This window comes from Rattus norvegicus, chromosome 1 (assembly GCF_021556685.1).
Source record: "Rattus norvegicus strain SHRSP/BbbUtx chromosome 1, alternate assembly SHRSP_T2T, whole genome shotgun sequence".
NCBI lineage: Eukaryota > Metazoa > Chordata > Mammalia > Rodentia > Muridae > Rattus > Rattus norvegicus.
In genome coordinates, this window is record NC_141534.1 from 211591765 (window position 1) to 211605649 (window position 13885).

The 13885-nt window shown below is 44.5% G+C and overlaps 1 protein-coding gene across 13 annotated transcripts in view; it reads right to left on the reverse strand.

Moving 5' to 3' along the window:
- The window catches only part of Nap1l4 (nucleosome assembly protein 1-like 4), a 36323-nt gene that overhangs the window by 2002 nt on the left and 20436 nt on the right, over positions 1-13885 (reverse strand). For 6 of the 13 annotated variants that reach the window (NM_001440039.1, XM_087573517.1, XM_087573520.1 and 3 more), the window contains 7 exon segments: positions 3151-3186; positions 4580-4636; positions 5492-5521; positions 8044-8163; positions 8817-8839; positions 11169-11314; positions 13407-13546. In NM_001440039.1, coding sequence (NP_001426968.1) covers positions 3181-3186; positions 4580-4636; positions 5492-5521; positions 8044-8163; positions 8817-8839; positions 11169-11314; positions 13407-13546 — 522 coding nt within the window. In that variant the 3' untranslated portion in view covers positions 3151-3180. 13 annotated transcript variants of the gene reach the window in all.

Genomic DNA, 13885 nt, shown 5'->3' on the forward strand with positions numbered 1-13885 from the left:
TTTGAGAAAGGGTCTCATTTATGTAGTCCCGGCTGTCCTGGAACTCACAAGCCTGTTCCTGCATCTTGAGTGCTAAGATAACATGTGTGTTTGCCTACATGTATGTCTGCATGCCATATACGTTCCTGGTGTCCTCAAAGGTCACAGGAGGAGGTGGTCAGCTTGCCTGGAACAAGTTATAGAAATTGTACCTGTGCTGTCATGTGGAGGAGCAGCCTGTGCTCTTAAGCCAAGCCTAGCTCTCCAGCCCCAATAGAATACATTTGTTAAAAAGCTGTTCTGTGTGGTGTGGTATGGTGCCACACACCTTTAATCCCAGCCAGCACTCAGGAAGTGGAGGCAGGCAGATCTCTGAGTGTTCAAGTTTAACCTGTTCTACAAAGCAAGTTCTAGGACAGCGAGGGCTGTTTACACAAAGAAACCTTGTCTCGAAAAACAACCACCCCCGCCCAAAAAAAAAAAAAAAAAAAAAAAAAAGAAAAAAATTGACTGGGGGGGGGTGTCTAAGAAAAACCTATATTGTGTCAACATGTAAGCTAACACCAGAAATGTCTATGGTGTAAGATGAGTTCACCATGAGACCTCACACTTCAGGGGCAAAAAGTGTCGAGGCACACAAGAGAGAACCTTGGCTTGGTTAAACCTCTACTTCTGTCAATTAAAAAATTTTATTTATATGCGTGTTATGTCGTTTGAGGACAGGTATCAGATCCCCTATAACTGGAATTACAGATGGTTGCAAACTGTTGTGTGGATGCTGGGAACTGAACCCAGGACTACTTCAAGAACAACTAGCGCTCTGCTCTTCACCACTGAGCCATCCAGGTGGGTTAGGGATCCCACCCCTACCTGTGTCTTAGGGGCCTTGTAAATCAACAAGGAACCCAAGCCCAGAGATGCTATGCTATTCTCAGCAGTCAACCTGACTGTATGTGGAATTAACTCAAACCCTAGCTGCTGAGTACTCCTCCTGTGGGGAATTTTTCATTGGATTATTTGGCCACTTTAAATCTAGGCCACGCCTCCTAGGGGTAGCTTGTGTAAGTATACGGAGGAAGTTTCTGCTCTTTGCCCTCGCTCTCTGGCAAGTCCATACTTTCACTGGCATTAGAGCCTACTTCTTTGGGATGCCGACATAGACACAAAACCAGCTGAGACATCCAGCTTTGTGGACCAAATAAGGATCAGATGTTTGAACTGCCATTGCTAGGATAGTTGAATTGCAGACTATAAGCCACTCTAGTAAATCCCATTTATAACAGATTCATTCTATGAGTTGTTGCACTAGAGAAGCAAGCGCAATACAGATGCCAATCAAGCAAGAGCTGTCAGAAGACAGCCAAGGCTAGACCTAGAGGTAGTCAACAGTGGCCAAGGTCACTAACCCACTGACCTAGAGAACATCAGAGAGGCAGGTGTCCCAAGCAAGTACAGCAGGGATAGGAGAGAGGAAGGCAAGCAATGCACACAAGGGAAGGAGTGGGAGCTCTAGGGGCTGCGGTGCATCTGGGGTCTCCCCTCAGCACATAGAAAAATAAAGGCATTTCAGGTGGAAAACTGCTGGGCAAGGAGTAGGTGTCTCCTTCCACTGCCTCAGAACATAGGCAGCCTGAAACTTTATCCCATTACTTAAATGAAATGGCATTTTGAGCACAGGAAATGTATAATTTTTGTCTTCAATAAAACCAAAACGTGAGGGTGTAAAAATCCAAAATATCGATCATAGCAGTTTAGGTAATGAAACTGCCGAGGAGCATAATCTTTATCAAGGCGGTAGAAGAGGCCATTGCAAAGGCAAGAACAGTGAAGCAGCAGGTTTACACAGGGAAACCACAGCTTCAGACCCCAACCCTGCCAGGCAGTAGACAGCCGTGTCCACTTATGCTCCTGCTGGGATAACAACTTCTTCAAGGAGATTTTGCAAATGGAAAATTTACTGGCTTTGGCCTTTGACAGTCAGAAACTAAACTGCCACTGAACTGTGGCATCTGCCACACCACAAATCTTACTTACAAATTGGTCCCTCAACACTAGCACTTAAAATACATTAAATCGGCCAAAACCTGATCATCACAGGACTATCTAAGGTGGGGCTATCAAGAGCATAGTGGGCCTGAAAAAGGTGGAGCGGAGCCCACTTATGCTCAACCATGCTAGCTGCACTAGAGAGCAGGGCCCACACCAAAGCTACCTGCAGGTGGACACCCACCACGGTCTGCTACCATGGCCTTGATAAAGAGGGAAATTTTAACACTGACAGTCAACTGCAGCTAACTACTAGAGTGAAGAAGGCCCCAGAGTGAGCCCATTAAAGACAACAGGCCCAGGCTCTGTTGGACTGCTGTCATTCTGGACAATTCCATATAAACTGTTGTCTATATATTAAAAAGGCAGGGACCTACCCATGGGATCCTTGTGGTGTCTCCCACTCTGCCTGGCCTTTCCTCCTTTTCTTACTGTATTAGATATGTACAAAAGCTGTGAGCACCCCACAGGGAAGACCTTGCCACTGGCAAGGGCCTCCCCTTACTGCTAGTTGCTTACAGGTGAGTGTGCTCTCCAAACTAAACAGGGAAAAAAACAAGGTGCCCCACACTGTGTCCACAACTGGCTCTGTCATCCTCCAAACCAATCTTGAGGTGGGGCTCTAGTGGTCATACTGGCAAGGACACCAGGCCACTTGATCTGATTGTCTGTTCACTCACAGGTCTACACAATGCCTGATGGGATGTATAGACCCTCAGCAGACAGCTAGACAAATCCAGAGAAACTACAGTCATATAGTACCTAAGCCTGGTGCAGTGAAGACAACAGGTACTTTTCTATCAGGGCTTTTTGTCCAGGGTGGCTCCTATGGCCATCCTGTCAGCTGCTGATCCCCAGAGCCTCTTTTTCTGTTACAAGTGACAATGCTCCCCAAAGTATAGCCCATTGCCCAGTTATCAAAAAACACCAGGCCCTGAAGGCAGGAGCTTAGCCTCACTGTTGTGCTGGTTTTACAAATACATTAACTGTAGAGCCAGTACAAGGCCACTCACAAGGCCCAGGGGTAATGAATCACACCTTTCTATGTCCCAGAAATCAAAGTAATACAATGAATCAAGTACAGACAGCAGTTTGGAAGTTAGGTATGAACAGATTCCACCTTACCTAGAAACGCATGAATGATTAACACAAAAATTACACCTAAATGGGGAAAAAAATTGAAAGGAACTGTCAGCATGAAAGAAAATGAAATGCACAAAAATTATACAGGAGGCAAAAGCCACATTCTCATGATACAAGGGCTTCCAGTAGGGATAGGAGCAGTTTCAGCACAGCAGAGCTGCATACCTTCCCAAGGTCAAACCTTATTCCCTTTACAATAAACAACTCCCAGACAACACTGTGCAGTTTGAGTGAGGATTTCAATTACCCTCCACTTTGGAGGATGCAGATGAAGCCACAGAACAATCACACCCTGACCTAAGGACAGAAGGACCACCCCTTGGACTGCCTGCAACAGTAGCTCTCCACTGTACCCCACTGCCCACACTACATCTGAGGCTTCTTTCCACCCCTAGACAATGCAAAAGGCCAAGTGTCTGCAGGGTTTTCAACTAATCAGGTGATAACCTGGGTAAGAGTTTCTCTTCAGAAACAGGGACATGAAAGGAGACAGAAGGCTCTGCAACAGGACAAAGGGAAAACAATAGGGAAAAGAAATGGGAGGAGAGGAGATGCAATGGAGGCTAAGTGAGACAAGCATAGCAGAGGCCAAGGTGCCAAGTTGTAATATGCACGTGACAAGTTGCCCTGGTCCCTGCCAACTGCACTGTGACCATGTGTCCATCCATTGCTCACAGAGCATGAACAGCCAACACCCCGAGGCTCACCAGGTAGTACAGTCTCCATGACCCAAGAATGACCTTTAGAGGAGAGTGGCATTCATGACGGTGGCAGCAGCACTCCCATTTTTCTCTCGGAAGCTTCCTATTGTGTGCATGCATTCCCAGCAGCACAGCAGCCACAACACCAAGTAACTGCACTGACAGCTTATAGCACATACTCCACGCAGGGAAAACAAGGACAACAGAAGGACACTAGCCAGTCAGAGACGCAAAGCACAGGGACACCAGGCCAGGATGCACTCTAACAGACCCCACACATTGTCAAACAGGGAAGTATGGCTGCACTAGAGCAGCTCAGGGCATCCTGTCATTGGGTGCCCCAGCCCCCTAACAAAGTCTCCAGAAACCACAGTGAAAAACCTGGTCAAAATGGTAGTGCAAACTACTGTCTTTTCTTTTGCCAGTCTTCCTGTCCTGTTCAATCAATCGCTATGTATATGTGTACGTACATACAATGTGGGTGCTTCCTGTCACAACATCCCTCTAGGGAAGAACGGGAAGCAATGCATGTTACAGAGCTGAATGACCCCTGGTTGAATCTGACACTAATGTTGCAGGCACGAGTAGCCTTTCCTCAACTGTGGGTTTTTCTGACCTATATTCTTAGTATCATTGCCTCAAAGTGGGAACAGCTTCAAAAGCCCCACTGTGCAATACTGGTAGGCTCGGGATGTCCCCAAATAACTAACCTTGGGGTTAACATCAGCATCATCCTCATCTTCTCCTTCCTCATCACCTTCCAATTCCTGTATTAAAGAGACAAAAGAGTGATGATTAACCTGTATAAAGTGACACACAGCCTACTCCTCAAACACATGCTATTCTTACAAAAGAAGCCAGGGCTAGAGACGCTCACTGCTTGAGAGCACAAATAGCTCTTGCAGAGAGAATGAATTCAGTTCCTAGCATCTGTATCAGGCAGTTCACAGCCACTGCAAACTTCTACTTCAGGAGATCTATCTGATGCCTTCTGCACTCCACAGGAACAAGCACAAGAGCACACATGCATGCCCAAACATGTAGAATCTTAAACATTATTTCTTTAAAAAGAAAAAAAAAAAAACTAATTGAATAGACTGATCCATAAGCTCAGCTTTCTATGGTGTCTCCTTTCCATAAGCAAATCACAGCGGAGTCCTGCATTAGGGCCAGTGTCTAACAACTATTCTGTCTCTTTTCATTTTCACAGATAATTCTGAAACATTTCCAAAAAATTAGACATTCCTTATTAAATGGTTACGAATATACATTTTAAAAAAAGATTTATTTAACATATGTGCATTGTCACTGTCTTCAGACATACCAGAAGAAGGCATCAGAACTCATTATATAGATGGTTGTGAGCCATTATGTGGTTGCTGGGAATTGAACTCAGGACCTCTGAAGATCAGCCAGTGCTCTTAACAGCTAAGTCATCTCTCCAGCCCTAATATATATCTTGATAAGCAATTACAGGGTCAAAATCTATGGGCACCAAAACCAAATGGTTTCAAAATGGCAACTGAAACCAGAGTGAGGTCTATGGACTTTCTAACTTCAAGCAGACAAGACAAAGCCACACGAGGTTAGAGTAACAACACTGCATGTGACTTCTTCCTTACCTCCTCTTCACCTTCCTCGCCTTCTTCAAACTGCAGAAAAACAGAAAAACAACTTAAATTTCTGGAACTATAATGTAGCTGGTAAGCACCCTGTAAAGGTGGCATGAAGCTTGGTGCTGCTACAGAAGCAGGGATGGCTCCATGCAGATATCCATGAGGCACAGGCTGTTGTTGCAGACATAGCAGATCAGCACTGCGTGTATGAGGGGCCTCCCAGGACTGAAAGCTGCTCAAATTAAGAGTTAAGGATGGGGAGGTGTGACACAGATTTGTGGGTTGAACATGCTGGAATAGCTCCCTCTCTATCTTCAGACTGAAACAGGGGCAACTAGAGGCATTTCTCAACTGAGAAAATGCTTCCATGACATGTACCGATAGTCAAGCCAATGACACATCTTCTTGATTAATGACTGAAGTGGTAGGGCCCAGCTCACTGTATGTGGTGTTACCCCTAGGCTGGTGGTTCTTGGTGCTACAAGAAGCCAGGCTGAACGAGTCAGTAATCAGCATTCTTTGATGGTCTGTGCATCAGTTTCTGCCTCTAGGTTCCTAACCTTACTTTCCTGGATAATTGAAGATCCAGGTAAACATACTCCCCAAGTTGCTTTCAGTGATGGCACTTCATCACATCAACAAATACCCAACTAACACCAAGGCTAAACTAAGTTAGTCAGCTATTTAATTGCATACAAAAATTTTGGCATTTCATACCTCAGATAGAGGACAGACTTTATTAGGTTTCTCTTTTATGTATTTATTGTATAAACATTTATAAAATCTTGGTGTTTAGTCAAAACTAATGCCAAACCACAACCAGGGCCCTGTGTCAATTTCTCTGTTAACATGTTTTTGGTCAGACATTTTCTAGTTCGAAACATGAGTGGGTTCCTAAAGGCTGGTCACTCTGGTACCAGTGGCTACTGGCACATGAGACGGCAGCAGATTTGCCACTTATAAAATAAGACTATGCGCATATTCCTTTGAGACAATATGAAAGTGCAACTTTGAAAAGCCAGAACCCACTTGCCTCCTAGCATCACAAGAAGACAAAAAGTAATGTCTTTTTCCCATGGCATCCAAGCAGGTTTCTAAAAGACAGGTCTTTTGTTTCTGAAATGAGGGCTTCCCTATATAGCCCAAGCTAGTCTAAAACCACTCAATTCTACCTCAAGCTCCTGAGTGCCAAGATAACAGCTGTACTTCATGAATCCAAGAGAAAAGTTGTATCTGAACTAACCCAGCATCAGTATCTTAAGATTCAAGTACATTTCTTTCCTCAGGAGCCGATCTTGAGAAAAGAAATCATCTGGTGGGGTCAAAAGGGTCTGCACCAAGTGCACCTCCCACATGTGCACAGTACACAGCAGGACAGGGCCAGCTGCTTCCCCCCAACAACCCTCTAGTCTTATGGTACCCAGTTGTAGTGTGTTTCCTACACTTGCTTCAAGTACCTGGTGAGAAAGATGCTGCAGCTAGCCCCTCTGTAATGGAAGCAGAAGGACTATGTAAATGCTCACTTACACAGTATCATACACTCTAGGGCTTGATCAAGAAGAGGGACATATATAGTCTCTGCACATGTAGTCTCACACTGCTGGCTTAGGCCTTTCAGACCCTGTGTGTCAAGTGTGAAGACCACTGAACTGGGCGCAAAGTTTCCAATGACTCTCTAGCTAACTTCAACATTGGTTCTATCGTTACAGTGGCACATGTCAGCGGTGTGCACAGTTAGCCCTACTGCCACCATCTTGAGAATGCTGCCTTAGAACTGTTGTGTAACTAAAACCCATTCCTCTGCACTGCAGGAAACTACCAGTGTTAAGCAATATCCACAACTATCTCTGCCTAAGGAACAAACAAGACCTTGAAACTAATACCCACCGGATGAATCAGGAGAGGCAGCCCTCCCTGCATCAGGAACAGGCCATTGGACCTGAGGGCTCACCTCACTCCCCATCCAAAGCTCCAACAGACTCATGAGCTATTCTAATGAAGGTTAATAACTTGTCCACCTCTATAGACTGTGATAACTTTGGGACAACCCAAGCCTTAGCCACCATGAGAACCTGTGCCAGGTCACATTAAAAGTATGTCCCCCTAAGCAATACCTGGTACACATCACACAGGGTAGAAGCCTCTGTTGCAGGGCAGTACTACGACACATGCCAGTATAAATCCACTGCCAGTAACTGTCTGGTGTGGCCCAATCTCCCTAAGAAAGGGCTTCTTCATACTGGAGTTTGCTCAAGTTCTCAGCCTTTTCAAAGAACAGTTTGACCCTCAGGGTCTTAAGAAGGCAAGGGTAAACGAGTCACATCCTAGCTTCCCAGGTGACTGAGGTCTGACAGCCTCATGGGATAGCCCCTCCTCTCACTATAGCTTCTAGGATTCTCTTCCCCTTAGTCTACTGTCATAAGCACAAGAGAGCTGTAGGGCCCTGGGTCTGAATAATGAGGCAATACACAGCTCTGGGCTTTCAGGCCACAGTTCAGAGTGTCTAAGCACACACAGGTCTAAGCACCCAGGGGACCACCCCCCCCTTCCCCACATACATTGTCATCATCCTCTATGGCCTCCCCAGTGAAGTAGAGGACAGCCCGTGGCACGATGCGCTCACGGAAAAAGTGCCCAATTTCAAAGTCAGAGGCTAAGGTGAATTCGGAATCTTCATCCTGAGAGGGAAAAATCAATAGTTAACTCATTTCAGTGGGGGTAAAGACATGTTTAGTACCCTCCCCATCCCTTTAACACTCACTTCTGAAAAAAAAAAAAAAAAACACTCGGGCTGGAGAGATGGCTCAGTGGTTAAGAGCACCCGACTGCTCTTCCAGAGGTCATGAGTTCAATTCCCAGCAACCACATGGTGGCTCACAACCATCTGTAAAGAGATCCGATGCCCTCTTCTGGTGTGTCTGAAGACAGCTACAGTGTGCTTATATATAATAAATAAATAAATCTTTAAAAAAAAAAAAAAAAACACTCACTTCTGAATGATCTGCACTGCTGGGTAAAAGTCACCACATTCAAAGCTACTTAAAATGACTTTAAAGTTAATGTTCAAATTACACTACAAAATACCCCAAAAACAACAAGGCAGGTGGGCTGCAGCTCTGCCGCTTGTCCTATGCTTCAGAGTAGGGGATTGGGGTCTCTAGTGAGGACTAAAGGGCAGGCATGAAAAAAACATTCTCCCAAGCTCCAGGTATTCTGACTTCACTTTGATGAAACTACAGAAACTAAAGGAGGAAGAATGGATCAGAAAGAGCAAGTGCTAATTCAAGAAATACTTGACAAAAAATCAGGGCTTTTTGACAATATATCTTACCAGAGATTCTCCATCTCCAGAGGCTAGAAGGAAAGAAAACACACTTATATTACAATGACACCAACATTCTAACATCCACACTGAAGGGCATTTAGCTGGCAGACCTCTCTCTTAGACCCCCAACGAGGAACCAAGGCACCTTGTGAACATTATACAAGCTCAATCTGTTACCATTATTTCAGCTAGATAAGGCACTGGGCAAAAAAGCTGAGTTTGAAGGATGAGGAGGTAGGTGAATCAGCTGCCCTATGGGCACCATACAGAGACTAACCCTGCTTACCGTTCAATGCTGAATGGTGCATGTTTATCTGCTATGGCGGAAAGAGAAGAATGTGCATTCTGCGGATGACCCTACAGAGAGTGTGCACCTTTTCACCTAAGATGATGCATCCATGAGGGTCTACATGCAAGACCATCAAAGTGGTGCTGACATTTACCAAGCCAAACAGAAGATGTGGGCTTTTTACCACACCCCCAGGAGACCAAGCAACCATCACCTGACACATGATTTGGACCTTGACTAGCGATGTGCTGGAGTAGATCTAATGCTCTATTTAACTGGTGGTGCCATCATTTCTCACAGGGCTCATGTCATTTGTTGTTCTAGCCTGGCAGCATTCATTGGTACAAAAACACAGCACTGGGTGTATGAGCACCACCCACAAGAGGCTGTTACCATGTAGTCAAGGAACAGAGTTTGAGGGCTGGATCCTGTCTCCCCAATGACAAGCACCACAGCACATGACTTCTAGAGCAATTCTGTAGGCTAAAGGTCAATGAGGACTACACTATGTAGTAGTGTCTCCATCCCCAAATCTGTAACCCAGAGCCTGAACACCATCCTCCTCTCCTGTTCCTAGAACTCATCACTTGATACTGTTATATGTTGCCTGACTAAAATTGTAGCCATTTCCTTAGTTTCTCTTCTTCAACTTACTGAAAACATTGTTTACAGTTTTATATTCATTTTCCTTTAAAATGCAGGCTAGAAACGGAATGAGATAATTTTAGAGTTGTGCCACTATGAAATATCACCCCTAAAAATCACATCTGCTTAGCAATGAACTCCACTTTCACAGCTGCTTTAGGAACAGTTTTAGGGAGTTTAGCATGGTGGCACTTGCTTTTAATCCCAGTACTCAGAAGGCAGAGGTAGGCAGATCTCTGAGTCCCAGAACAGCCTGGTCTACAGAACAAGTCCCAAGACAGCCAGGGCTACAGAGAAACCCTATCTTGGAAAACCAAAAAAAAAAAAAAAGAATAGTTTTAGGAAACCTCCTAAGACAGGTGTCACTATATAGCTACAGCTGTTGAAACTCACTATGTAGACATTTACCTGTCTCTGTCTCCCAAATGCTGGGATTAAAGGCATGTATGTGCACTATGCCCATCAAGAAGCTGACTCTTAAAGGCAAGGACCCTCCATCTGGCTCCACATAGCCAGCCTGGTCCAACATGGAATTTCCCTACACAGGAAACTGGAGCACTCAGCTTCCTAACATACTTTGTATTTTGTGGGTTCAAAGTTAAATCATAGAAAATGGCCATTACGGGGTTGGGGGTTTAGCTTAGTGGTAGAGCGCTTGCCTAGCAAGTGCAAGGCCCTGGGTTCGGACCCCAGCTCCAAAAAAAAAAAAGAAAAAAAAAATGGCCATTACAGTAACATCACCCAAATGTCCCATGAGGAACATATGGTGGACAACAGCAGCAAGCTCTGGGACAAAGCAAAGCCAAGTGCCCAGATCCAGGAATGGACCTGCCTAAGGTCCCCCAAAACAACTCTACATTGGATAACGTTGGCAGCAGGGATGAATATTTATGTCCAGTGATGGTCCCTTCGTGAAAAATGACAAGAAAATGCGTTATAACCCATTCTCTAACACTAAGAAAGGGTCTGGCCAAATACCTTCCCGATTATAGAATTACTATGGGACTAAGTAGACTGCAGTCATTATTACTAGGCTCAAGGTCCATCTTCATTATATAGCTCAGAAAACTAACAGAAAGCTTCAATACTCAATTCTGTTCCTAGCCTTTAAAAAATGTAAAACGATGTATTTGTGTTTATCACATAGCAATTCCAGTAAAGCCTTGTGCTCTGTTGAACTGTATAAAACTAGGGAAAACTAAATTTATAAGAAAAAAAAGTTGGACAGGTGATTTGGTTTCTAAGTGTGACTAGCCTGAGCCAGGAAGTGTCCTAGAGAATCTGTGCCTGCCTCCTGCCTAGAAAGCTGACATGCCCAGAAAAGTGGTCATCCTCTCCTGAGGTGCACATACAACTTCTAAGAGCTAACCAAATATGAGGGAACGGCACAATTTCACACAGCACACAGAGCTGCCCCTGCCCACCTTTCAGGGGACTGAAGAAGTTGAAGAAGGACTCATTGGGCACTTGCTTGGTGATGGTTCGTACAGTGCCCCGGCCCTTGTGCTTCTGTTTTTTCTTGATTGTTTTGACTGTGACATTTTTTCCTTTCTTCCAGTCTATTGTACACCTGCAGGAACAAGGCAGCTGTTTTAGACACCTGCCCTAAGAGAAATTCCACCACTATCAAGGAAGGAAGCCAGAGCCCTATGGAACATCTGAGACCACTCATCTGCAAACCAGGGAAAAAAACCCCAAAGTCCATCTGTATGGCAACTTAACAAGAGCTAGCCATCCTGGGATAACCAATAATCTAAAGCCTTACAGCTCTGAGATGACAGCTGTACTCTTCCACAGTAGTCCGTAAGGACTCTGAACTATCTTCTGTGCAAGCCCTGTCAAGTCCACAGAATGCTCAAGAACTCACCACCTGCTACATCTGAGCACATCTAGGGTAAGCACTCATGCACCCCAACTCAGAAATCAACTATGTGAAGAGGACAGTAGGGGCCACTGTCTCACTTCTGGTGGTAGCTGAATTATGTTTGCTCACGAACACATGGAAAAGTCAAGCCTTCTACATGACAGACTGGCCCTGGTAAAAGATCTTTCCTAACCTAACCCTTAATACTCCAAGCCTTTGAATCAAGTAGGACTTTAATAAAGCCCAAAATCATTTAGTGACCTTAACAACACTGAGCTGGTTCTAGTAAGTTCAACAGTCACTTTCTCAAACAGTGAGATATAACCATGAGTCACCTTCAAATTGTATCTCTACCGAGTGGTCTAGAAACCAACACTGTCATTTATCAGGTAGCAAATTCGGTACCATATTCTAAAGCTGTCAGTGGACTGTGACATAGTTTGAACTTCACCATTCAACAAATACTTTTGCTCTTAAGAGTTTGGGGCTTTGCTGGACACAACGGTGTGGCAGTCTTTAATCCTAGTATTCCGGAAGCAGAGGCAGGTGGATATCTAAGTTCAGCCTAATCTATAGAGCAAGCAAGTTTTTTAGGCAAGCCAGAGCTACCTAATGCACCCTGTCTCAAAAACAATCCAAAAACACTTCAGGGTGGGCTAGAGAAATGGTTCAAAAGACCAGTATTTGCTTCCCAACAACTACAGTGGTATCACAATCACCCTCAATTCCAATTTCAGAGCATCTGATGTCTCTCAACCTCCGTGGGCACCACATGCATGTGGTACAGATACAGATACACATGCAGACACAACACTCATACACACTAAATAAAAATAAATCTTAAGAAAACTTGGGGCCGAGAACACAAGCCTGTGGGAGAGCACTTGGTCTTCTATGAAAAGGTCCTGGGTTTAATCTCCAGTATCCTCAAAAAAACAAACAAAACCCTTCAATTTCTGGTTATCTAAAGAATTCAAAGCCTGGTCCCAAACAGAAACTGAGGATGGGCTTGCAAGTTTATCTGAACCTTAAGAGACAATACACTTTCCAGTTTTGGCCATGTTCACATTGTAGCTTCCCAACTATAAGCTACTGTACACAATATCTGAGGGCTTTTAAGTGGTTCCAGACTTTAAAATATATTTTTTTTAAAAAAATTATTGCTGGGTGGTGGTACACACGCCTTTAATCCAGCACTCAGGCAGCAGAGACAAGTGGATCTCTGTGTTCAAGGTCAGCCTGGTTTACAGAGGGAGTTCTGTGACAGAGAAACCCTGTCTCAAACGAAAAAAATTTATTTCTGTATAGCTGAAAGTACAAATTGTGTGTGTGTGTGTGTGTGTGTGTGTGTGTGTGTGTGTGTGTGTGTGCATGCATGTCAGGCCTCTGCATACATGCCAGATGCCAGGCAGAAGAGGGTTTCAGGTGTCCTCCCCTAACCCTCTCATTCAATCCTTTGAAGCAGGGTCTTCCTAAACCCAGGGTTCCTGTTTTCTTGACGAGGCTGGACGCCCACAACTCCCAGCAATCTTTCTGTCCTCTGCACCCTCAAAGCTGGGGTAAAAATATATGATTTGTTATAGAAGTACTCTGAACCTTATGATTACACAGCCATCTATCTCTCTGGCCCCTAAGACTTTTACATCATTCCCATTTTTGATCTTTTTCTTTGTTGTACACAGATCTTGCTGTGCAGCAGAGCCTGGTCTTGAACTCCCATGCACCCTGACTCAGCCTGACTCTTCATTTTAAAATTCAAAACCATTACTGCTTTTGTTGCAGAAAGACATGTTCTTACCCATCACAGTCCACAATTTCAGGACCTTCGAAAGAAAAAGGGTCGGCCTTGTCTGGCTCTGATTTCATCTTGTATGTTTTCGTCAGGACAGGATTGGTGAAGTAGTCGTTGGGTTCAAAGTGAAACTCTAGCACAAAAGACTGAAGCAAAAATCCAAAGTAAGAACCACCTAACATCTGCACAAAGAACTTAAGGAACCAACTCATAACATATTACATAGGCTGCAGGCCTTCCTATTAAAACTAACACCGGCAGCCCCGCCTTGCACCAGTCCCTCTATGTATGAAATCTGATCAGATTCTGTGCCTTGCAGTGAGTGCTAACAGGATCCTTCGTGGGAAGTAAATAGGACAGTCAGCTGCTCCTTGAAGCTGCACAGTACGTTAGAGTGTACACAGGCAGACAATATTTGCAAAAAACAGGCCTATCAAGTCCAGTGGCAGTAAGGAAAAAAAAAACCCAGCCAATTCACAAATATG